The sequence below is a fragment of the Protopterus annectens genome, chromosome 10.part0, assembly GCF_019279795.1.
Source record: "Protopterus annectens isolate FY-2018-M chromosome 10.part0, PAN1.0, whole genome shotgun sequence".
Taxonomy (NCBI): domain Eukaryota; kingdom Metazoa; phylum Chordata; order Ceratodontiformes; family Protopteridae; genus Protopterus; species Protopterus annectens.
Genome location: NC_056744.1, coordinates 1,527,594,168 through 1,527,620,887, shown reverse-complemented (window position 1 = coordinate 1,527,620,887; position 26,720 = coordinate 1,527,594,168). Strand labels below are relative to the sequence as shown.

The following is a 26,720-nucleotide window of genomic DNA, read 5'->3' as shown; positions in this document are numbered from 1 at the left end:
AGATCTCAGCCTAGTGGGCAAGCTGAAACCTCTAGCACCCTCTCTGTCCAACCAGTGCTTCGTGTCCCTGCCCAGGTAGCTGACACACACACACACACACACACACACACACACACACACACACACACACACACACACACACACACACTTTGAGAAGAGTTTATACAACCACACAGACACTCCTGGGAAAGGCTGGCACAGGTTCTCCAGCTGTGCCCCTTTTTCGCAGACTATACGGTAGTACCAGTTCTTTTTAGTTTTATACAGTTGTTGATTAATTTTACTTCTGCTGAGCTTACTGCTTTTATTTGACATGGTAACATATATGGATATGAACAACTTGCAGCAGTATTGGAAATGTAATATATTTTTATAACCAATACATTGTATAGATATACACTAGACAGTAATAAACAGCTTGTTTAGGCATGGCATTTCTTAGGAGGAGTAGTGAATATTAGTTTATTTCTGAGGTATTTTATTATGCTGGACTGGATTGGTTGAAGTCTGTTTGTAGATATTTTGGTGGCTGGAATGTTATGTAGGCATGACTGGCTGAGGGAGTGGTACACAAATGGCAATTTTGAATTGTCTGAAGGCCTGATTTGTAAGGCTGGTGGAAGAAATGTTATTACTTACAAGTATGTAGGTGTAGCAGAATTTGGAGGGAGGATTAGGGGTGAGTGGCCTTAAAATAGGCCATCTCCTGTTTTTCTGGTTCCAACTTCCTTAAAGGAAAACAACGGGATATCAAATTAAAAAGCTCTACCTGCTGTCTGCTTAAGTCCCCATTCTGTCCTACAGCCATAAAAAAAATACTGCAGCTTTACAATAAAATCGTCAAAAGTGTTTCAGAGCTTAGGCTTCCTAACTTTCCGTACTATTTCACTTCCCTATTTAAAACCAAAATGAAAACAGTCTATCCGTCTCTTAAATAGTGATGTCACATCTGCCATAGCTCTTCTTGTAAATCCCGGGACAGTTCCTCCCCCAAATTGACGTCAACACTGTCTAATTTAAATGCTGTATTGTAGCCCCTGTGATCCTCCCACATTGTGATGTCATCTATGCCTTGCCCAGCCCACTATAGCCCTAATAAAAAGCATTAGCTGGTGTGTAGAACATCTTTTCGGTGGAGGTGAATCCTGTCGGTTCCATTTCGTTCGAAGGACTTCCTAACAGTTTCTACAGCTTGCATCTTGACCAGCGTTTCGCTAATTCCTAGGTAAGGTAAGTCTATTATTTAGTGTAAAAAAAGTTAATTTTACTGTCCATGCGTTCGTAGCCCTGATATTTATTTCTATTTTTAAAGTGTACATTAGTATCGTTAGTGTTTGTACGGGTGGCACGTGCTTTCAGTTTTTAATAGTAAAGCATTTTAGCTGGTGTTTAGTTGTTTTAGCTACGCTTAATGTGTAATTCGCCCGAAAATTGTCGTGCTAGTGACTGTTTTTTATAAAACTTGCATTGTGTTTTTATGTGAACTAGATTGCGAGCAAATTAGTTTAGCTAACCTCATGGCGTCCCCCCCACCCCCACTTGTAAAGACTTTGCAAAGAGTTTTGATGTGTTAAATGCGCTTAATGTGTAATTCGCCCTAGAAATGTAGTGCAAGTTACTGTTTTATATAAACTTGATGCATTGTGTTTTTATGTGTAGTAGATTGCGAGCAAATTAGTTTATCTATGCGAGTAACTACATACGTTTGTGTTTGTCTGTGTGTATCTGTTTGTGTGAGTGTGTACACGTGTGCGAGCGTTTTGTACATGTATATAAGCATATGTATGTTGTGTAAGATTATTGCTTACCCTGGTGCACAGCAGCAAAGCCCATCGTCGGTCAGTCCCATGTAGGTGGCACTACATGCCAAACATGCCCATTATACATAGAAATAGTAAGACAGCCAATATTAAAAAGACCACAAGCTCAAACTGTAACGAGAACACAGGTAGGCTTCTTAAAACTCCAAAAATCAACAGCAAAAGACTTTGTTCGTAAAATAACTCAAGACTTCCAGTTAAAAAAAGTTTAACTGGAAGTCTTGAGTTATTTTACGAACAAAGTCTTTTGCTGTTGATTAAGCCTGCCTGTGTTCTCGTTACCGTTTATGAGCTTGTGGACTGTTATTTTTTATCTGGTAACGGACACGTTACTCGCCTGGAGTTACGTTATTGTTTCTGGCAATATTAAAAAGAGGCGAGCAGTGCTATTCATTGCACATTCGTGGACTTATTGTAAGAAAGTACTGAAAGTAATGCTTTTCTTAACAATTGTGATGCTTGCAAATAGAACAAACTGAAAAGTTATTGCAATGTTAAATTAAGTTCTCTTTACACTAAACTTACCGGAAGAGGACACAAATAAAACCATAAGTGTTGTGATTCCATTGCCACCGCTTTTTCTTTTAACAGATAAGAAGTTAAACGTAATGGAATCTGCAGGGGTTGATGGGGGCCACTGTCCGTCTGTTAAAACACATGTATAAACTCTGTGTATTTCCATTCAAAGCATTACAGTTGCTCACGTATTAATTTCCAACAGTACTGCGCTTAAAATGCACTGGTTGTATTTGTGTTTGTTTATAAGAAATACAGTGCTACCAGGGAATAAGAAAAAAAGGGGAGCACAACACTGATATTTTTATTTATTTATTTTCATAGTGGGTGTACAGTATAACATTACTAAATGAGCACATACTATGTTGAATTGTTTGGAAATATCCCAAAGGAGGGCTGCAAAAACAATACAGGTTTTTTACATTATCACTGTTAGACATGTGATTCAATGAAAACAATTCTAAACATGTGTCTGCAGTCACATTTCACTTTTTGATATTAATGTTGCATTTTGATTTATTTTTGTTTAGGCTAGTAGCTTCTGTGCAGGGGAGACCCAAGGTGCTATTTATACTACTATATACATTACAGGTAGCCCTTAACAACATTCTCCTTAATTATCAATAAACATGAAGTGATGTTTGTGGTCCTTGAAAGGAGATACTAGTCTCACCTGTAAAGCATCAGGCAAAAACATATCACTCCCAAAAAGTGAAAAGCATGTTTTTTTTTCCCCTTAGAACATTAGGTGTACAAAATAAACCGTACAGGTTGTATTGAGCATCCCGTAGTTAGAGCAATTTGTGCCTAATCTTACTACATCAGTTTCAACTTTATTTATTTTATTATTTTTATTTATTGACATTTGTTTACTGGGGAAGTCTGACTGGACAATAACCTGTTTTCAGTGAGGCCTAGGAAGAAAAGCTGTAACATATTACATGAAAGCAAAACAGAAGAATATAGCAACTATAAACATTTGATATGTATTACAAGTACAGTAAATGTTGCCAACACAATAGCATATAATACAAACTAAAGAAATAGTGAGATTGTCTAGTGAGACAACTAAGCGTAATTTATTTAAATTAGAATATGTGGAGTTGGAGAGATGGAAGCAAGATATGTGAATAAAAATGAGGTAAAAAGCGACGGTGGTTAGTTGACAAAAGATTTATTAGTAAGTTGAGAAGCAATATCAGTGATGAGAGAGAGTGAAGATTGGTTAATAAAGAGAGGAATATGTGCAAGAGAAAATGTGTATATAGTTATGAGAGAAATAAATATTTACAAATTGCATTTGAGTATTTGTAGGATATGTACTTTGTTAACATAGCAAGTGTGTAAGATTTTTATTAGCGGAACAGGAGAAGATAGTAAGGTAGGAGAGAGGGATAGTAGGTCAGAAAAATTAAAATGATTGTAGCTGAACTACCTGAAGGAGTGTAGTTGCAAGATAGTGAGGTGAGAGATAAAAGTATAGTTAGGTGATGGAAATGAGGCATACCCCTCAACTTCTTTGTGCAAGAAATCTAATTGCATTTGAGTATTTGTAGGATATGTACTTTGTTAACATAGCAAGTGTGTAAGATTTTTATTAGTGGAACAGGAGAAGATAGTAAGGTAGGAGAGAGGGATAGTAGGTCAGAAAAATTAAAATGATTGTAGCTGAACTACCTGAAGGAGTGTAGTTGCAAGATAGTGAGGTGAGAGATAAAAGTATAGTTAGGTGATGGAAATGAGGCATACCCCTCAACTTCTTTGTGCAAGAAATCTGGACAAAGCTAACAGTAATGGTGGGGGGGCAAAGACCCAAAATCAGTTTGTCCTGTATATAAATAGTGTCCTTTGGAGAGGATGGGAATGGTAGAGCAGTGTGTTGGGCTAGGAGCGGTGAACAATTTTTGATTCTGTTTTGGGCTAGAGTTTGGGTGTATGTCACCTCTAAGTTGTAAAAGTTTTAGTATGTGTTTGATGATTTTTGTGAACTTGGTGAGCAGCTTGTTCTGGTGTATGAGTTTTTGAGGTTGTGAGTGAGTTTTCTAGCATTTATGTGGACAGTAGGTAATTTATGTTAGATTATAAATGTTATATGAGATTTTAAGTTTGTATGAATTATGCTTTAGTTTGATGGTAGTGACTGTTAGTAATGGAGTTGGAGGGGTAGACGTTCTGTAGGGGGTTGTGGTACGATGTTAGGAGAAGGGATACTGTCAGTAGACAGGTCAATATTATCCATACATTGGTTGGTGATATATTATAACAAACATGTAACTTATACAATTGTACTTAACAATGGCAGAAAGCTAAATGTAATGTACAAAATTAGATTATCACATCACTCAGTTATCAGGTATTACTTATTAGTACTCAATTGCCAGTGTCTGCGTTATAGGAATATAACAAGCAACAAAGTTAAGTGAGTTCTGTGATCACTAGGGACATATTACTGTATTGTAAGTAACATCAAACACAATTTCTCTTCCTATACCCTCATCTGTGATTAGTTAACTGTTGCAGTTGACCACTATTGCAAGTTTAACATAATTACCACAGATAAAAGAACTGTATATCCACTAATACAGGTTTAACATAATTACCACAAGTACAAGGCGTATAATATAATGTTCGACCTCTGTCTTACAGTACCTTGATTGTCAGGAATCAGCTTTAGCACACCACAATATCCTGGCCAGTTCGAGCAGTCAGGGAAATGAGTGTGAAGAGGAAGATGTGTGTGTGTGTGAGTGCCAGCAAGGGGGCTAGTGTGTGTGTGCCAGCAAGGGGGCTAGTGTGTGTGTGTGTGTGTGTGTGTGTGTGTGTGTGTGTGTGTGTGCCAGCAAGGGGGCTAGTGTGTGTGTGTGTGTGTGTGCCAGCAAGGGGGCTAGTGTGTGTCTGTGTGTGTGTGTGTGTCTGTGTGTGTGTGTGCCAGCAAGGGGGCTAGTGTGTGTGTGTGTGTGTGTGTGTGTGTGTGTGCCAGCAAGGGGGCTAGTGTGTGTGTGTGTGTGTGTGTGTGTGTGCCAGCAAGGGGGCTAGTGTGTGTGTGTGTGCCAGCAAGGGGCTAGTGTGTGTGTGTGTGTGCCAGCAAGGGGGCTAGTGTGTGTGTGTGTGTGCCAGCAAGGGGGCTAGTGTGTGTGTGTGTGTGCCAGCAAGGGGCTAGTGTGTGTGTGTGTGTGCCAGCAAGGGGGCTAGTGTGTGTGTGTGTGTGCCAGCAAGGGGCTAGTGTGTGTGTGTGTGTGTGTGTGTGTGTGCCAGCAAGGGTGCTAGTGTGTCTGTGTGTGTGTGTGTGTGCCAGCAAGGGTGCTAGTGTGTGTGTGCGCCAGCAAGGGGGCTAGTGTGTGTGTGTGTGTGCCAGCAAGGGGCTAGTGTGTGTGTGTGTGTGCCAGCAAGGGGCTAGTGTGTGTGTGTGTGTGCCAGCAAGGGGCTAGTGTGTGTGTGTGTGTGCCAGCAAGGGGGCTAGTGTGTGTGTGTGTGTGCCAGCAAGGGCTAGTGTGTGTGTGTGCCAGCAAGGGGCTAGTGTGTGTGTGCGTGTGTGTGTGTGCCAGCAAGGGGCTAGTGTGTGTGTGTGTGTGCCAGCAAAGGGGCTAGTGTGTGTGTGTGTGTGTGTGCCAGCAAGGGGCTAGTGTGTGTGTGTGTGTGTGTGTGCCAGCAAGGGGCTAGTGTGTGTGTGTGCCAGCAAGGGGCTAGTGTGTGTGTGTGCCAGCAAGGGGGCTAGTGTGTGTGTGTGCCAGCAAGGGGGCTAGTGTGTGTGTGTGCCAGCAAGGGGGCTAGTGTGTGTGTGTGCCAGCAAGGGGGCTAGTGTGTGTGAGTGTGTGTGTGTGTGTGCGTGTGTGTGTGTGTGTGGCTGCCAGCAAGGGGGCTAGTGTGTGTGTGTGGCTGCCAGCAAGGGGGCTAGTGTGTGTGTGGCTGCCAGCAAGGGGGCTAGTGTGTGTGTGTGTGGCTGCCAGCAAGGGGGCTAGTGTGTGTGTGTGTGTGTGTGGTTGCCAGCAAGGGGGCTAGTGTGTGTGTGTGTGTGTGTGTGTGTGTGTGTGTGTGTGTGTGTGTGTGTGTGTGTGTGTGTGTGTGTGTGTGTGTGGCTGCCAGCAAGGGGGCTAGTGTGTGTGTGTGGCTGCCAGCAAGGGGGCTAGTGTGTGTGTGTGTGTGTGTGTGTGTGTGTGTGTGTGTGTGTGTGTGTGTGTGTGTGGCTGCCAGCAAGGGGGCTAGTGTGTGTGTGTGTGGCTGCCAGCAAGGGGGCTAGTGTGTGTGTGTGTGTGTGTGTGTGTGTGGCTGCCAGCAAGGGGGCTAGTGTGTGTGTGTGTGTGTGTGTGTGTGTGTGTGGCTGCCAGCAAAGGGCTAGTGTGTGTGTGTGTGTGTGTGTGTGTGTGTGCCAAGCAAGGGGGCTAGTGTGTGTGTGTGTGTGTGTGTGTGTGTGCAAGCAAGGGACAAGTGTGTGTGTGTGTGTGTGCAAGCAAGGGACAAGTGTGTGTATGTGGGTGCAAGCAAGGGGGCTAGTGTGTGTGTGAGTGCAAACAAGGTGTGTGTGTGTGTGTGTATGCAAGCAAAGGGGGAGTGTGTGTGTGTGTGTGTGTGTGTGTGTGTGTGTGCAAGCAAGGGGGGCTAGTGTGTGTGTGAGTGCAAGCAAGGGGGCTAGTGTGTTTGTGTGCAAGCAAGGGGGCTAGTGTGTGTGTGTGAGTGCAAGCAAATGGGCTAGTGTGTGTGCAAGCAAGGGACAAGTGTGTGTGCAAGCAAGGGACAAGTGTGTGTGCAAGCAAGGGACAAGTGTGTGTGCAAGCAAGGGACAAGTGTGTGTGTGTGTGTGTGTGTGTGTGTGTGTGTGTGTGTGTGTGTGTGTGTGTGTGTGCAAGCAAGGGACAAGTGTGTGTGTGTGTGTGCAAGCAAGGGACAAGTGTGTGTGTGTGACTGCAACCAAGGGGGCTAGTGTGTGTGTGTGACTGCAACCAAGGGGGCTAGTGTGTGTGTGTGTGACTGTGTACTAATCATTTTCGTTTAGCTGTCAATGTTTCAGGATGGCACTTGTGCAGTGAGTGAGCTAAGTTAGCTTCTACAGACCAGATTACCTAATTCTGTTTCTTCTGAAATGTGTCTGTCTCTGTGTCTGTCTCTGTGTCTGTCTCTGTGTCTGTCTCTGTGTCTGTCTCTGTGTCTGATGCCTTTTTCCAGACAAGAAAATTATCTTCCTGTTCCACGGTCAAGCATAGTCACAGAGGTGATCCCAGGGTGAATTTCCTATTTCCCATCCACTCATCCAGATTCTCTCTTGAAGAGAGTCAATGAGGGACTTGACTTTACCTGCACTGGGATTTTATTCCAGAGTGAAGGGAGCCTCTGTTATGAATCTGTCCCTCCAGCATGTCCTTTTTCAGTGCTGAGGTTCAAGTCTCTCGAGCGCGTACCTCAATGGGATTTGTTTTTTCTGATGTACAGCATGTCCACTAATTCCAGGTTGGACATGGATTTATACATCACGCACATATCACCTCTGTGTGGCTTTCCTCCAGGTGTTCAGGTTTCCTTCCACATTAAAAGCTATGCAGCAGTAGGTGCATTGGATGGTCACAATTGGCCATAGTTGTGTGTGTGTGTGTCTGTCAGAGTCAGCCAGTGTGTGTGTGTGTCTGTCAGAGTCAGCCAGTGTGTGTGTGTGTCTGTCAGAGTCAGCCAGTGTGTGTGTGTGTCTGTCAGAGTCAGCCAGTGTGTGTGTGTGTCTGTCAGAGTCAGCCAGTGTGTGTGTGTGTCTGTCAGAGTCAGCCAGTGTGTGTGTGTGTCTGTCAGAGTCAGCCAGGGTGTGTGTGTGTCTGTCAGAGTCAGCCAGGGTGTGTGTGTGTGTGTCTGTCAGAGTCAGCCAGGGTGTGTGTGTGTGTCTGTCAGAGTCAGCCAGGGTGTGTGTGTGTGTGTGTCTGTCAGAGTCAGCCAGGGTGTGTGTGTGTGTGTCTGTGTCTGTCAGAGTCAGCCAGGGTGTGTGTGTGTGTGTCTGTCAGAGTCAGCCAGGGTGTGTGTGTGTGTGTGTCTGTCAGAGTCAGCCAGGGTGTGTGTGTGTGTGTGTGTCTGTCAGAGTCAGCCAGGGTGTGTGTGTGTGTGTGTCTGTCAGAGTCAGCCAGGGTGTGTGTGTGTGTGTGTGTGTCTGTCAGAGTCAGCCAGGGTGTGTGTGTGTCTGTCTGTCAGAGTCAGCCAGGGTGTGTGTGTGTCTGTCTGTCAGAGTCAGCCAGGGTGTGTGTGTGTCTGTCTGTCAGAGTCAGCCAGGGTGTGTGTGTGTCTGTCTGTCAGAGTCTTCTACTTGTGCCTTTCTCCCACTTACGTATGGCTTAGTCCAGATTTAGTGCACTGAGGTTCATAGGTATGACATGTCAGGACCATTGCTCTCAGCCCGAGACATTTCAAATTGTGACATACTCATTGCAGTGTATTCTGAGCTGATGTCATGTTTGCTTTTCATTTTTTACTGTGATCATGTTTTACCCATGAAGCCAGTAGATAGTTGTTTTCAGCCAGCAGATTTGTTTTGGATAACCAACATTTCTACAAGTGGGGGGTATCACAGCGATTGCTAGTTGCAGCACGTTGCTTGGCTATGTTACTTGGTAGTTTAATAAAGCTGAATATAAGTTATAATTAGAACTGTAGTCCAAGGCGAAGTGGTTTGCATTTAGTGCTGCTTGTTTTACTCTACTTGAGTTTGACTAGACTTGTGATGGAAATGTTCTGAATTGGGTAGTACTGTCTTTATGGGTGCATGCATTTAGTTTCACTGTTTTCTGGAATATTTTAACCCAATTAAAACGCCCAATAAAACTTTACTGCATTGTACAAGCAATATGTGTGTGTGTATCTGTGTCTGACTTCAAGCAAGGGGGTAAGTGTGGGCAAGTGTGTGACTACTAGGAATGGGGCAAGTGTGTGTGCTTGTGTGTGACTGCAGGCAAGGGGACAAGTGTGTGCATGTCTGTGTATGTGGGCAACTGCCAGCAAGGGGCAAGTGTGTGTGTGACTGCAGCCAAGGGGGCAAGTGTGTGACTGCAGCCAAGGGGGCAAGTGTGTGACTGCAGCCAAGGGGGCAAGTGTGTGACTGCAGCCAAGGGGGCAAGTGTGTGTCTGCAACCAAGGGGGCTATTGTGTGTGTGTGTGTGTGTGACTGCAACCATTTTTTAATTGTGAACGATTTCATTTAAAGTCAAATGTCGTAAAGTCTGTTTCCAGATCGAGATCAGTACTTTTAAAGAAATTAAAGTTACAGAATATTTAACAATACAAGAAATGTTATAAGCTAAGTGCAGTTGTACCTATACTTCATACTGTAAGTTTATGATCACAGCACAAGTATGTGTATATTAATTTTATGACTCTGATGGAGCACTGGTATTTTTAGACCGTTTATGTATTTAATTCGGGGCGCTTGGTTAAAATGTTCCGGCAGGGGGTGGGGTCGGGATGTGAATATCCAGTGAGATTAGTTTATGGTCTGATCTTACCAGTGAGGGATACACTTCTGCTCTGAGTCCCCATGTTGGTAATGATCAGGTCCAGTATGTTTTCCCCTCTTGTGGGAGTGGTAACAAGTTGTTCCATAGCATTTGAGTTTATAAATTCTAGGAAGCTTTGGGCTAGGGTGTTGGAGCTACAGTAATGCTCAGTCTGTTTTGGGTAGTTGAATTCACCCAATATAATGGTGTTTGGAGAGACCTTGATATTTTCCAGTGTTCTCAGGAAGGCAGAGTGGGGTTCCTGTGTTTGGGAGCGTGGTCTGTAGCAGGCTCTAAACTGGAAGGCAGTTTTACCCACTTAGTTTCACATGGATAGTCTCTGATGCAACATTATAGGAATATGATGACATTACATAAACATCATTTTATGTAATTATTCTTATACATTTTTATGCTGGACAATGATACATCATCAGAGATTGTGACTGCATGGTAGTGAAATGGTTATTATGGGGCATGTAATGCTGTGAGTTCTCCTGCAGCAAGTACATGGAGTACTGGCTTTTATAACATCCCTATGCAGATAGAGGCTCAGTTCTAGAACAGTACTGGCTTTTATAACATACCTATGCAGATAGAGGCTCAGTTCTAGAACAGTGTGTACTACTTGATGGAAATAGATTCCTTGTGAAAGCAACATTGATATTGTACTGCTCACTGTTGGAGTTACAAGCAACTATGAATAAGACATTTGAAAGGGTGAACTTGCTATCTTAGAAAGAAATGTTTGAAGGATGTGGTACCACCAATACAAGATGTGACTGTTATTATTTGCACTGTGAATGCTAAAGGGTAACACCTGTGACCCTCAGACAATTTGTGGGATACATCAGAGAATCTGGGTACTGTCACTATTGCATGAGAACGCAATTTTGATCTGTTTTCGACCTAGCTCTAAGAAATGTTTAAGGACTGAATGATTCAAGTTTACAGTTACTAGTAGTTTTGCCAATAACAGCACATTTTCTGTTTACCTTCCTTTGTCAAATCCAAGCTGAGCCTTCCAAAGCTTATGATTTCAATGTTTTCTGTTAAACTGTAATACTTCAAGCAACATCTCAATCTGAAACAGGCAGTGCCTAGTAGTGCTTTTTTTTAATTTTATTTTTGGCAGTGCCTAGTAGTGCTTTTTTTTATTTATTTTTTTGCTGGAATTTATTCAATCAGCTGCAGTCTTTTTTCAAAGAATCTTTGATATAACCTTACCAAAAAAAAAAAAGTACCCATGAGTTATCCATCTTTTGTACTCTTGACTATGGGGTTTAAAGTGAACTGACCATGTCTCTTTAGTGAGTTATTTCTATTCTGGTTTCATTCAGATTTACTTTCAAGTTGTGTATTGTGTCCACATTGACAAATAACTATGTATTTATGACTTTCAAATTCAGAATCGATTGCAAAAAATGAATTGTCTATTCTCTGAATTTCCAGCCTTTTCAGTGGTCTTGAGGTTGCTTATTACCTGTTGTACTAGTGCTTAAATGGGAATGAAACCAGAAAACGGCAACAAAAAAAAATAGACTAAACAAGCATGCTCATTTCGGGCTTGGGTGTGTGACTGCATGCGAGGGGGCTAGTGTTTGTGTCTGACTGCAAGCGAGGGGGCTAGTGTTTGTGTGTGAGACTGCAAGCGAGCAATGAGGTGGGTCAAGAGTGTGACTGCAGGCAAAGGGGGCAAGTCTGTCAGTGTGGCTGTGTGAGACTCCAATTAATGCTTCTTGTTTTTGGGTTTGTTCTCTCAAAATCTGTGCTTTTCTGTAATTTTCCAAGATAAAGTTAGTCGCCGAGACAGTTCATCCTTCATAACCTCTTTTCTGCAAGGTAATTTCATTTGGCTACCTGTACCATGGAAACGCATTGCATGGAAGTAGTACAGCTCACTACAGAAAATGAATGGCCTCTTCAGGGGACTTAAGGAACGTGGCACCACCACCAATGCTATCATTGAAGTAGCTAGTTGTTCCATCGATGAGACGTTGTGTAAAAATGCAAGCAGGGCAATCACAGTGGGCAGAGCTAGATTGGAACGGGCTGTCGTCCACCTTTTCCTAGGGAAACATCTAGCCAAGAATAGAGTTCATGGTGAGCTGCAGAAGGCAACCACATGGAATAGTACAACAGTGCAACTGGAGGACATCAAAGTTGTGTGAATTGTTACCCGAAGATGTCCATGCCTTCCATGTTGCAGTATTACTTCACACACTCCCCATCCTGTGATGCACTGGCTCCTGTGGGTGGCATTGGACAATGTTCATCGTGCATACAGCTGCAGTCATCACAAATGGGTTGTCCTGCCATCAGGAGATCACCCTCAGTCGGCAGTATTCCAAAGTCCTTGTCCAGTGTTGTTTGTCTTTACTTCTTCCCTGACGTTAGTGCTGCATGGGTATAAAGGAAACAGCCAAGGCAATTTTCTTCACTATTTATTGCCGCTGCTGCCAGCAGTTTGCAAGTGCCAGTTGGACAGCTCATGAGAACTAAATATCAGCATTCCAAAGTCATCTAAAAAGATAAGTACCCCATTGGGGATAATTTTCTTGGCTCAGACCAATGTCACTAAAAGCAGTAAAAGGTAATTCGATTTCTTGTGGGAAGCAAATGCCTCATAGGGATTTACATTCCCTTTGCATACCTTGCTTAGGCCCAGAACACTACGTGTATGCCTGTCACTTTAGTGCTTTCAGTATGCACACCATAAAGCGTCGGGGCGAATTCACTGAATCTTTTTGTAGAAGATTTGAATTTTACAATGTCGTCTGATATACCGACTACGCATTTACACAAAACACAAGGAAAAGGCCAGACACATGCGGTCCGCGGCTTCTACCAACACCACGCTTAAGTCTACCTCTAGTGTCCCAGTTTGCAGCGAGACTATGACACAGCCTCTGCCTACAGACGACAGCTCTTTAGCAGTACCTTGGGTACTCAAGGCTGGTGTCAGCCAAAATCTTACCTGGCTATACCGAAGACTCCTTTGCTACTGATGCTGAGACATTCGAGAAATCTGCCTCTTCTCATGGCGTCTTCAGACCTCCCCCTACCTTCCCTATAAAGGCCTTTACCAAGGCCAAGGCTTCAAAACACCCCAGGAAACCATTTGGTAAGGGCCCCTCACCTGGAACCACAACGAAGAAGCAGATGCTTAAAATGGCTGAGGACTTGATTACTCGTATCAGGAGTACTCGCCCACCCCCACAGATAAAAGGCCTAGAGTGGAGGAATAATCCCTGTCCTCAGAACAGGCTTCCATCATTTGAGCTTACAACATAGGCCTCTGGCTATACCCCCTGTTTTGGATATAGTCTATGGTCTATTCAGAGTCTTGTATTTCACTCCGGATTTGTTGCCATGACATTTCATGGGCACTAACCTGGGACTGTAGGGTCTCCCATCTAGTCGATATGTTCTTGCTCAAGACAAAACCGTCCATGGTGATGGACCTATTCGGGAACCTCTGTTATCCATACTGTGGATGTTCACAGACTAATTGTGTTTTATGCACATATCAGAGTGTAAAGAGTTGCGGATTTTGTCTTTTCACCCCCTGGCTGTGTGGAAAAGTAGTGGTCATACTTCCACATTTCAGCCTCTTTTCTGCAAGGTAATTACATTTGGCTACCTGTACGATGGAATCACATTGCAGAAGACCATCGTGTTGAATGCATGGAAGTAGTACAGCTCACTACAGAAGACCATCGTGTTGAATGCAATGTCTAACATGGTCCTACAATGAATTCATGTGATGTGAAATTGAGTCTACAAATGGGTTATGGATGGTTTGTGATGTGTAATGTAATGGTTTCCTGACTTGATGAATATAGCTAAGTGGATTGGTTCTTAAGTTGTTAATGGATGGTAAATTAAATGGTGTGTGTCTGATGGTTAAATGGATTGAATTGATAAGCTATGTAAGGTAGAATTGTATTACTGATGGTGTATGGACTGGTTATTACATGCAGTCACTAAATGTATCTTTTTGGCTTCATCTGTGAATGATATGATTATAGTTTGGCTTCATCTGTGAATTGTATGATTATAGTCCTGCACATTACACACTTGGAAAGTGCCATTTTCAATGGAGTATCAATCCAAGCATGAAATAGTGAAGCATTCATAGCATTGAGGGCGCAGGTTAAGTAGGGATACTAGTTTGTAACAAGTTGGTCCGGGTGAAACTTGTTTGGTTGTGGTCATTTGTGAACAAGTAGCTGAGCATGCAAGTTTGCAATTTTGAGGTACACGGTGTTCCTGCTGTTGAGCAGTTGAGGCTCTGGACAAATGATAATATTTTATGGAATGTGTACTGGTATTGTGAAGTGAAAAAGTTTTCAGAAATAGTGAAGTGACAATAAAGTTTTCAGAAATAGTGATGTGTATGTGTGCTGCTAGAATTAAATAAAATAACAAAGGTCAATCGATTGGCATAACTTGTGTAAGATCTGTCATGTTGTGCAGATGTAGACCAAGATACTGCTATTGTGGAATGTCTCGTCTTAGCCTTGATTTGCAGTACTATTGTGTGAATGATGGAGCGGTATGAAGTTGTGTATGATTCCTTTTTATTTGTCGGCAGCTGGAGCTTGTACAGTGTCTAAGGACTGGTCCTTGGTGAATAAATGTATGCATGTAGATTTTTTTTGGCTGGGCAAGCGTCGCATGCATCTGGAAGACTGTTGGATGCATCTGGAAGACTGTTGGATGCAACTGGTGATGTGAGTGGATCAGGCTGTAGACGGAAGTATTGTGGTGTGAGTGGACCTCTGTGATGCTGGCTACCTTGACGAGGTACAGAGGCTTTCACAATAGTGCTGTGGGAATTGCCACTTTTGCACATTGTAAACCAAAAGCCAGCTAATCTTGTATGTCTGAGGGATCAGTTGACTTCTGGTACATTTTTAAAAATTAAATGGTATATGATTGCTATAGATTTGTAAGGTCTATTAAAAATAAAGTGTTTCATTTATTTTATTTATTTTATTTTATTTTACATTTGTTAACCGGGCTAGTCTGGCTGGATACATGTCCATTTTCAGCAGAGGCCCGAGGAGAAAAGCTCCACTATTAGACTAAGACAATACATGAGGAATACTTTACTAAATAAATCAATTTTTTAAAAAAACAAAAATGTACAGAGACAAAATACAGTTTGCCTGGACTAATTTAAGTAGGCAACAAACAGGGTTCACATTATGTGGCTGAGGAGTTAAGCTCAGGCACAAAAATATAAAGTTGAGTTAAGGATATCTGTAGTCAAGCTAAGTAATTTAATCATCGGTCAGTAGGCTAGAAGACAGATTAGGTAGTTAGCAGAGGGAAAGAAAACTGATGGTAACAAGTGTTAAAGCAAGTTAGAAGGTAAACAGGTAGATAGGTAGTAAAGCTATGGGAAAAAGGGGAGAAAAGATAGATAGAAATTGTGGATAGAATATGGTTACGTAGGGTAAAAGTATTTTAACATAGTTAAATGTTATGAAAGTCAAGTTGAAAAGGAGAGTGAGGAAGCAGGATAGAGATGAGATGCTATGGTAGTAGGATAAAGATGGTCTAGGTATGGCTGGAAAGAAAATAGAGAGAGGATGGCTATACGGTGAAGTAGGCAATAAGATAGGAGAAAAGAGTGAAGGTCCAGTGAAGGGGGCTGAGGATGTTAGTCTAGGTAAGAAAGGGAGTGGAAAGAATTGCAAGTAGCAGACTGTATATAGTAATGAACAGTACTATATTCATACGTGATGGATCTTCATTACGCTGCAGTCTTAATGTATACAGGGATTATATTTAGAGATAAATGGATATAGCACAGACTTTGTAAATTGAGATGCTGTAAAGCTAAAAATGTAAGACCATGGATACTAAGCGGTGAAATTCTGAGTAAACCAATATATGGTGCAGTATATGTAGTTGACCATTGCTGGAACTGTGAAGTCCAGCCAAATAAGTTCACTAATCTCACTATTAAGAGCCCTACTGAAGTACAGTAACTGCTACAAAAAGGATAATTTTGCAGTGACCATGCGTAGACAGTAACAGGATGTTATTGCATAAGACTATGTCTGGCACAATTAAAGTGCAACAATTTACAACTGGTACGCATTACCATAAGTTTTTTTTTTTAATATTGACTCAAAGCATGTGTGTGCTGTCATGCAGGTCTGAAATTATTTGTTTATAGTGTATCATCTGTTGGCTATTTAAACAGGAAGGGAAAATAAGTGGCAGACTATTGCTTTGCAAAGCAGGGAACTATTGCCAGTGCTATGTTGCTTGGGTTTAAATTTGACAGGAGTAGTGCAACAAAAAAAGTCTCCCACTAAGGAGGAAAAGGCAGACTAGCAAACAATACATTGGTCTGGTCACCTGCTGTGATGAGCTGTCAATCACATGCAGATAATGGCTCAAATTACCCTTGGCTGTTTGACAGCTAGGGAAGGTAGGTGTGAAGTGGGAGGGGAGATTGCTTGGAGAGCTAGATTCCAGCCTTCACAAAAGAAATCAAGTTAGCATTTGAAAGGAGAAAAAGCTAGAAAATGCACTTTTGTGTTCTGTTCTGTAGCATTTGCACTGCTTGTCTTTCAAGTGGTCATTTAAAAAGGATAACAATTTAACCAAAAGTAGTGGATTTGAAGACTGCAGTGAATGCCTGTTAAGTCAATGAAGTCATGGCAACTTAAGGGAAAAAGTGGCAGATCTGATGCAATTTTCGGGAGACAAATGATGGATTCTGGGATAGTTGAGGCAGAGTAAACAGTCTGAATTTTTTCAATATGCCAGACCCCATGTGGTCAGAGTCAGAAATTGCATATAAAAATATCTAAAAAGCTACAAATAGTCTCAGAGTGCTGTTAAAATGTAGGAAACATCAAACCATGATGAAATTAATATGTTTTTTGAGTCTGAGGGCGCGGTTGTCCTTTAAGGGATCCATATGCATGTGACTGCATTCAAAATCTCAGCCAAACCCTGAAAGATCAATCAGTAAGCCAGCAATAATGTAAGGACTTGTAAACATTCATATTCTGGTGAAGAAGATAATAAAGGTCTCCTGAAACCTCAACTAAAACTCAAAAAACATGGAAAACCAAATTTATTAATTAAAGTGCTTTTATCCACCAGAACTAGGACTTCATCAGAGCTACACAGCATTAAAATAAAATCACAGTATATACATAATTCAATCAAAACATAAATAATTATATAATTCGATTTTTAAAAACAATTACATTTTCCTAGGTCTTCTATCCTTAAGAAAACATTTAGTATTGATCACTTAATTTAGCCCTGGAAACTTATGAGCTTCCAATTTCATCTGCTATAAGCTTTCCTTTTAGTTCAATCATGATTTTTATAATCACTACTTCTGAAAACTTCCTTCACTGACAGAATTTCCCCTAAATGAAAGCTTTATGCATAAAAATAGCCCAACAAATCATTTATGTATTCCTTTTAACTAGGTAAAATGTATCCTTGACTAAATATTGGTGATGAAGTTCCGTAAAATAAGTGCAACATATATATATGCATGTCACATTAATAACTGATGTTTTAGCCTGTTTACAGTCTCATGTATATGTTATGTGGTTTGCTTTCCTGTACATTATTGCACTATCTGAATGTAAAGCTGACAGAATTGGCAGCACTACATTTTACTGTATTTTTGAATTCCAAATGTTACCATATAAGAATGGTGCAGTTACATCCTCCAAGAAACTTCTCTCTGCAAGGGAGTTTGCCTGAAGATGACATGTTTTGGCTTCAGGAGTTTGGTTTATTCCTGCCTGTAAGCAGTATTACCAAGAATATTGAAAAGCTGCAGTTTATAGACCTGAAAGCATATAAGGAATGTGGGTTTTGAAAAGATGAAATAGAAGCGATACTGCAGAAATTTCAGAGTTTCTGTGTGCCAAAAAGGTCTGACATATATTGACCCACTAAAACTATTAATGCTTGTATATACTGGATGAGCAAACCAAAGATTATAAGTTTACATGATTAATTAATGAGAGCTATGTTTATCTTTTGTTCAGTTCAGATGACAGGAATACTGTTGGGGAAAAAAAGCTAATTTACCCTTAAATAAAGTGCATGAAGTTACTTTGTGTCAGTTGAAATAAAACATAAAGGAAACAGAAATTTGTAAACCTACATGCAAAACAGAAATATGAAAACAAGTAGGAATAGGCTAAATCTGAACATAAATTACCAGGAGAAAGACTTGGGTGGTCATCATGGCAAGTGTAAAGTAAAAGCTCTTGATGTATTATTTTGGGGGTCTATATTAGAACACTGAATGTTCAAAATTTTGAGTGTTCTAATATTGACCAATTTTCAGCTAACTCTGAAAATATTGAAGAAACAGAAAACCAAATGTTTTCCTAGGGAAAGAATTTGGTTGTCTATTTCTGTTGCTTCGGAATTCTCAGCACTGTGGTGGAAAGTTATGGGTCGGGTTCAGGTAAGTGTGCGATTGTGTGGACGTGAGGGTTAGGGCAGGTTAGGTGAGTTAGGGTTAGGGTGCGGGTCCGGTAAGTGTACGATTGTGTGGACATGAGGGTTAGGGTGGGGTAGTTTAGTTAGGGTTAGGGCACGGGTGAGGTGACTGTGCGATAGTGACAAACCTTAGGGTTAGGGTTTGAGTTAAGGTAAGTGGATAGTTAGTGGTGTATGTTTAGTTTAATATAGGGTTAGGTGTAAGTTTAGGTGTATGTGTGTGGATTGCTGTTTGTTTGGTGTGCTTGTGTTGTGTGTATGTGTATTGGAACAACAAATTTTTTTCCCTAGGAAAAAATTTGCTGTTTTGTATGTTCGATGTTTTAAATTTTCGATTCATAGGGTTCGATATTAGAACACTCGAAATTTTGAACATTCGGTGTTCTAATATAGACCCTTATTTTGGCCAGCTATACAAACAGGAGTTTCACAAAGGTACTACATATAATGCTTATCAAAATAATAACCCAATAGAAGAAATAATATAGAGGATTATGATCAGGTCTCCAATCCTGACCACATTATTATGCCTTTGAGACATGGATGCCGAGAAGCTCAAGAGGTGAATCTTGGCATCCATGTTCAGTACACATTATGGGGGAGGGGTGTTATTATCAAAGAACCAATCATAATTATTTTTAGTGCATAAAGCTTTATCTACTCCATGTTCTGGTTACAGAAAGAAAAGCACAAAGAGTTTTTCTGATTTTGAATGCTGGTAGCATGAAACCCGATAATAACAACACTTGTAAAGGTGCTAGAATAGTGCTCAACTAGGCTATCTTTTCCCAGTATTGTAACATCTTATCACTCCATGCACTACATATTATTAATTTATGGGAGATCATGGTAAAGGATTGGAATAGACTGGTTTTGTTATTAACAGAATTGCCTTTCACAATTTTCTGAGGTACGATCAGTACATTAAAAAGGATGTTTTCAAGGCATAGTATTCTGCATAATGTTTTATCAGATACTAGACCACAGTATGCAAGCATGGGGTTTAGAAGACTGTTTGAAGAATGGCAGTTTCAGAATATTTCTTATCCTAGTTATTAACAATTTAATGTTATCATTTAATTTATATTTTCTTCTCATTCACTGTTATCACTGTCCCTCCTTCCTTATGGTCTTATTTTTTATGGTGCTTGTATTATTTTTATTTGTGTGCTTTGCATTTGTTAGCATTTGAACATCGGTTTCCACATTTCTGCAATCTTTCCAAATCCTTTGCTAGACTTTTCCTCCCCTTCCTCCACTTCTACACCTATGTGTCATCAGCAAAGAGACTGATCCTGTTCTCTGTTCCCTCGGATATGTCTGAGACCAAGACAATGAAGAACACTGATCGCAGGCCAGACCCTTGCAGTACTCTATAAGCCATTTTCCCCGTTCTCTCGGCACAACCTCTTGTGTTTTAACCATTCAGCTGTGTAGCAATTCAGGTCCTCAGTTTTAGTCTTCTCACCTACCCCCAAGTGCCTGCTGTGAAGATTTGGGTCAAAGGCATTGTTGAAGTCCAGACAGACTATATCTTGTGGTAATTACCTGTAACCCCATGATAAAACTGGAGGCTTGAATGATAGGTCTTTCTGTTCATTATCCTATGTAAAATGCTGTCCTACTGATTGCTGTCCATTAGAAATGCCCTCAGGATTGTCTCCAAAATTTTTCTTGCTACTCTTGTAAAGGTGACGGGCATGTAGTTTTTCTAATATATGGATAGTGTAAAACATACCAAACGATATATTCATATGGTTAATAGGATGACACAATGCTGCAGCAGTTAACATTGTCACCTCACAGCAACAGGTTCTCTGGTTTGATTCTCAGCTAGAGTGCATGTCCTCCCTGCATTCGCGTGGGTTATCTCTGGGTACTCCATTTTCCTCCCACATTCCAAAGACATGTATCCGGAGCATTTCTCCCCAGGCCTTGACTGAAAATAGGGTCTGTCCTAGGCAGACGTTTGCAGTCAACAAATGTTAAATAAATAAAATAATGCCTTTTAATACAATCGGTAGGCTGGCTCTTAGTTGATACTTATAAGATTTGCATTGGCACCTAATAAATAAGATTTACATTGGCATCTAATAAATAAGATTTGCATTGGCACCTAATAAAATTGAGGATAGGAAATGTTGTCATTTTAATCTAATACCCTTGTTGCATATCACACCCAGCCTTTTTTATGCTCATCTTCTAACTTTCTGATTCATTAGTGAACCTGGTTTGCTGTATAATGTTAAGCTATCACTATTTTATTTAAAATTCCTGAGCACAGACATCGATTATTTTCAGCCTGTGCTGCAATTCTGACAAAAATTAATAACTGTAACCACTTTATGATGCAAAAAGTATTCTGTCATGAATTCCTATACATAAAATACAGAAAAGCATGACAAACAAAGGTTATTTTGCAGTCTTACATATCTGCAAATGTCTTATGTAATAGCAATAATGCCTTCATTGTATTTCTGCTGCAAAAAGATTATTTTACACTACACATGGGACAAGTCTTAATACTTACCTTCCGTCTCAACTACAAAGTGCCCACAATACAACACAGAATCCATCAGGCAGTATTAAGTAAACACTTCTCTGCCTAGTAACTGTTTTAAGTCTGCATTTCCTGTTGGAAGACCTACTATGCAGAATTGCATGCCCCCCCCCCCCCGTGTCTGTGCAAGTTTTTGTCAGAGGTATGAGTTTCCTTGCATAGCTAGAAGATATGCAGGTAGGTATATCAACTAGTAATGTTGAAACTGTCCTAGTTATACAGGTGTGTGTGTGTGTGTGTGTGTGTGTGTGTGTGTGTGTGTGTGTGTGTAAGATAATGAAGATTTATAATATTTATGCTCAGCAACAGAAAGAAAGAAAATGATTCCTCACCTGGGCTAAGGACAGTCTTCATTTCTGTCCACACATTATATTGCAGAAGGTCTCTTATCATGCTATCACCATGATCTTGCGTGTTCACCAATGGCTTGCATTGTACCTCTGTTTCAATTTTGCTGTCTGCCCTATTGATAACCAGTAAAATGTATGTACTAGTCCAACACAGAAAGCAGGTTAAAAGTAGTAAGATTAATGAAAAGAGAATAAAAGAATACACTTACTTTTGTGAAAGACTTTTGAGTTCCTGCGTAGGAAGGAGAAAAAAAATGATAGTGAAGCAATCAGGATTTACTTCCATAAAACCAATTGTAAACAAGTGTGTGTTTTCAGATTATACAACTAACAGATAACAAACCAACCAGTCATTCACTCACAGTCTTAAATTAAAAAAAAATATGCCAAACAAGAGAAATGCTCAGTTTTAATAAACTGGTAATAATAGTTAAAACATTGAATACACAAATTCTATGTTATGGGATATATACCGATCCATTCAATTTTCATATCTCCTGTTGGGTATACTGGATCGTAAAAAAACATCAGTTGAGTATTATGTCTGAATGTTCATTTATAATGTAACAATATTTTAATATTACTTAACTAGTTAGTTATTGGGATGAATAGACATTCTTCTGGCAGGATGTTTGCAGGAGAATTAAAATATTTTGTTTTCAGTCCCAATGTTCACTTTATTAACAAACTGACATCCCATGCAATGATCTGCCATGCTATTTGCTATAGCCTGTGTTTCTGTGCAACGACTAGAACTCTTCGTATGTCAAAAATCAAAGCAGATCCAAAACAAAAACATTTATTTTCTTTCACCAAACCCCAAAACAGCTTTTCTTCATTCTGCTGTATTTGTTTAAAATGTAAGCCAGGTAATAGCAACATTTTCTGACTAGTTGGTTTCAAAGACTGTAGTCTTCAAGTAGAATGAATGAATTTTTAAACATGCAAAATAGCTATAGAACTCCAGCTTCACCCTTGGCAGCATGGACACATATAGAAATACCTCCCAATTTCCAGTAAGGAAAATGTAAACTGAAATATTTAACTGTTCAGGGATTGATCTACTGGATGAATTTGTTTTCAGCAATGAGGCATAGGATTTTCCAGGAAACTAAGGAACTTGAAATCTGTGCAAATGGAGGATGCTCTTGTTCTTCTTTTTTTTTTTTTGAAAATGGGTACAACTACCCCAGTTTTCAAATTCAGGTGTATCGTTCCAACCTTCCATGCAACATTGAAATGTTGTCCGTTACTGGCACAGGTTTTAATTTCATGACATACAGCTGTGGGCTTATGAGTATCCCCTTATCAATCCAAAATGTCTTGTGATAATTGTAGGTTTGTAGGTTTATAGATAAGTATGTGGTCACTAGCCACCCTTGTGGGCAATTTTAAGCTAAGGCAATTTCACTTTCAAAGGTGAAAATCAAACCTTGTACAGTGTGTCTGTGAGTTAAACATCTGAACCATTATGCTAACCCTTAAGTAGTTATCTTCAGAAAAGGAAACATACCATCCCTTTTCAAGACTTATGGTTTCAAAACTCATGCTGTCTAGAGGTAAAACCAATTAAATGAAGCAGGTATATTCATCCTTCCATATACACTGCAGCTCATTCTCTAGAACTGAGAAGAAATAGTAAACGACGTACCCCATAGCAGTAACATACTGAATAAAATGAAGAATAACATATACAGTGACATGCAATGCCAATTTGTTTCTTCTCTGTTACAGATGGCAAGAGTTTGCAATGTTTTGGAAATGGGTAAAAGCTATGAGTACTCATCCAGTTTCTCATTTGTGTACTATGCAAGCATGAATCAAGGAAGTCCTCTTTCGGAAGTGCTTATATGTAAATGAGAGTGCAGTACTACACTCTGAACATAAATTAGTGTGCAATCTGGCCCCTAAGTTGTGTTATTACAAATGTATTGCTAGTGATTTCCAAGGGAAACACGGTGCATTATCATGCAGTTATGCATGACTTGTGGTTACTGGATCAGATATGAGTGTACAGAGAACAGCAGCACTGTGCTTGGAATGTAGTTAGAATTTGAGCAATAAAGGATGATAGTGTGTTATGGATTAAGGATTTGTAAGTAATCAAAGTATATATTTTTTAGTAAACATATGTTATTTTTTGGGGTGAAGGAAATACATTTACAGTTCCACCTAATGTAAAATGTAAAGTAGTTTTATGAAATACAGAGTTTAAAGGCCCCCGAGCTGTACAGGAAGATCATTTCATGCTTTGGATGCCACAATGGAAATGTGATTTGCCATCATTGTTTTTTGAATGGAGAAGTGCCATAAAATGCCTCGTTTAACATGGTTGAGATAGCTGCCCTCCTATTCAACATACAATTGTATTTTAATGTGCTGGACAAAAGGAAAACTGGGACTCCATATGAAGAAATGCATAAAATAATAAAAAAATATTTTTTTTCAATGGATTTCTTCTGTGTTCATTATTTTACCATTTTCTGTTATTTCATTGTCCATCTTTCCCATTTACAATATATAATGTGTGTATTTATTTATTTATCTTATTTATTGCTTTGTTTACTGGAAAAGTCTGACTGGGTTCCAATGATTGGTATATTACCATTCTTAAGTCCTAAGTACCAAATTTATTTATTGTGAAAACCTTTTAAATGTTAAAGTTATTTCTTTTATTTGTACCTTCACATAAATGTTTCATTTTTTATTTACATAATTGTCATTCTTGTCATTTATTCTTTATGTGGATCCAGAACTTCTTTTACATTAAGCACATTCTTTAGTATCATCGCACACAGACAAAGAGACACACCCACACACATACCACCCTAATTTCAACTGTTTCATAATATTTCCTTCCCTAATTCCCACTCCTAACTTTCTTAAACTCTGATCTATAAAAGCATGTATAACTGAAAGTTTAAGGGGCAACTCTACATCATAACATACCTCTTGCAAAATACTCACCCAGAAATCTGTTGAGCTATGCACTTTTGATTGCACTTTCATATAAACCTTTTAGATTTTGGAAATCAAAATGCATAACTTTTTCATCCCACCAATCTGCAGTGGCTTGATCATTGGTAGCAATCCTTTTACCAATGAGGTCTTTTAATGTTTATAATGAATTTTCAGCAACATATTGGCCTCCATTTTTAATAATGCCATATTACTTATTAAAAATCCTACCTTCAAGTTTATTGGTCACTTTCTGAAACAAGTTTAAGTAACAAAAAATTGAAGCTGGATACAACTTACTTAACCTTACTACTATACTAAATTGACCAGTTTGGGTAAAAAAATAAATAGATACTACATTTGCACTTTATTGTGTTGATAAGGATGGATGGCCACCTGAAATTTTTTTTGGAGCTGAAAATTATTGCCATGTCGTTACCGAAGTTAATATAGTTGATATTTCAGTTTAGGGTGCACCATTTCCTGGCCTCGCTGTCAGTGGGTGGGGTTAACTGAGTGTCAGCACGTATATGTGAACTGTTACCGTACAATGGGCAATATTTCAGATGCAAGTACTTAAATCTCGTACTGGATCTTACCCCTTACCCTTAACTTTACCTCATATTCTTGTATATAACATGCATTACTAAATCTACAAACCTTTATCTGAATTCTCAAGTAAGCTGCATGTAGTCACTGACAGCATGTACTGCTGTCACTTAAAAGTGTCCTCAATTGAACTATTTTGTCACGCAGTTGACCCTCCCCACTGCCAGTACAGCCAGGGAACGGTGACACTAAACTGAAATATCACCATTATTGTATAGGCTACTGTATTCCTCTACTAAATGCATCAACAGGAATTTCTAGCTTTCTAGAAAGACTTCAACTAGCATATGTCAGGATATACTCATAAAACCACATTGTAATTAAGAAACTACTCAAAGATGAGAGTTTTTTATTTTTTTTGCTTAACCATAATGATCTGTATAAGCTTGCAAATTATTGCTCAATAGCTACTATGCCATTGTTTTGTGGGTGTGCCTATAGAGAAAAAATGATTAAATAGTTAAGCTATAAAACAATAAAATATAATCTTCACGTTTTACAAAAATCACTTGGAACTTTAACATGAGCAGTATAACTGGAAATGAATTTAATTCTACAACAAATATGCTCAAAAAGTGAGTAATACACTTTAAAATGTAAACTGAGTAAACTTCTTAACTTCATTGTTACTAAAAATGTCCACCAATTTCTTCTGCATTAATTCCCATATATTTTTTTTTTACTTTACAAGGTAACTCAGGTGTATTTCTAGAGGCTGTACTGTTTTTGCCTCCTTTATTGCCCATCCAATTCCCTCTTAAAAATGGATACTGTTAATAGTTCATCCACATCACCATACAAATCAGGATGTAACACCATATGTTATGTATGTCAAAAAATGTTTGCAATAGTAAATTGCATACTGTAAAGATGAGAGCTTCTAATATTACACATTCATATAAATATCTTGGCTTAGATTTAAAGACTTGCTTGAAACATATTAATTGTTCATATGTGAAACGTTGATGTATTGATCAGCTGTGGACCTATGTAAGTAGTTATTTGTTTGTTTTATAACTGATTTGTTTATTTATTGTTTTAAAACCCCCCAAAAAAGCAGTATATGTAGAAATGTTATTGCTCTCCACTACTAGCTGCCACTTACTGAGGAAATGTTAACAGGACCAGATTCAATAAAGCCTACACTAAGTGTACACTATGTGTACATGATATGTATTCAATAAAATTCTTACAACCTTTTTGTACTTTCTAGTTACTCAGAAAGATTACATTACGTGTACGTGTACTCTACACTTTGTGCTAACCTGTCAATATTTAAAGCTACAAGAATATCAGTAGGAAAACTTAAATTAGGAGGAAGAAGGTGTGCGTTAGTTCTGTGTTGTTTGTTCACTCAGAACAGTGTATACTTAGTATCCACTTAGTGCAGAATTTATTGAATCTAGCCCTGGGATATTATATTATGTTTCAATGAGGTATGGCCATTCGTGAACACTAAATTCACATTTGTCTTCAAGAAAGGCAAACATGTATCTGATTATTTTGTTAAGTTTAAAAAGAAATATATTTTTTGCCATCACAAAGAAATTTCCATGTTACATTAAGGGGCAGTTTTCTTGTGGGAACTGCTTATCTTGTTTGTTTATAAGTAAGTGTACAAAATTCACAGAAACTAACACAGTCAAGTTTTCCCATAAACAACTGATCATTAAGAATGAACGGGTGATTCATATGACCAATGTTCTTCATCTTCATTTTATGAAGGTAAAACATCTGGGATGCTAAAGTAATGACTGAATATTTTAGCGATATGAACATTGTCAGGGAAGCTGAAGCATACTTTAAGACATTCTGGGGTAAAATTTATGGTTAGCAGATTGAAAACATTAGTTAAGGTGCTAGTAATATAATTGGATTTGTTATCCAAAAGGGAACAGCAGTGGATTATTATCCAAGGTGCATTATTTTTCATCAGAGTTAA

At 39.4% G+C, this 26,720-nt stretch overlaps 1 protein-coding gene across 1 annotated transcript in view; it reads right to left on the bottom strand.

Annotated features, from left to right (window-relative positions):
* Positions 1 to 26,720, bottom strand: part of LOC122812851 (zinc-binding protein A33-like) — a 49,486-nt gene that overhangs the window by 10,029 nt on the left and 12,737 nt on the right. The window contains exons 2-3 of the mRNA XM_044084892.1: positions 21,421 to 21,443; positions 21,194 to 21,324 (exon numbers count right to left, since the gene is read on the bottom strand). Coding sequence (XP_043940827.1) covers positions 21,194 to 21,324; positions 21,421 to 21,443 — 154 coding nt within the window. The remainder of the gene's footprint in view (positions 1 to 21,193; positions 21,325 to 21,420; positions 21,444 to 26,720) is intronic.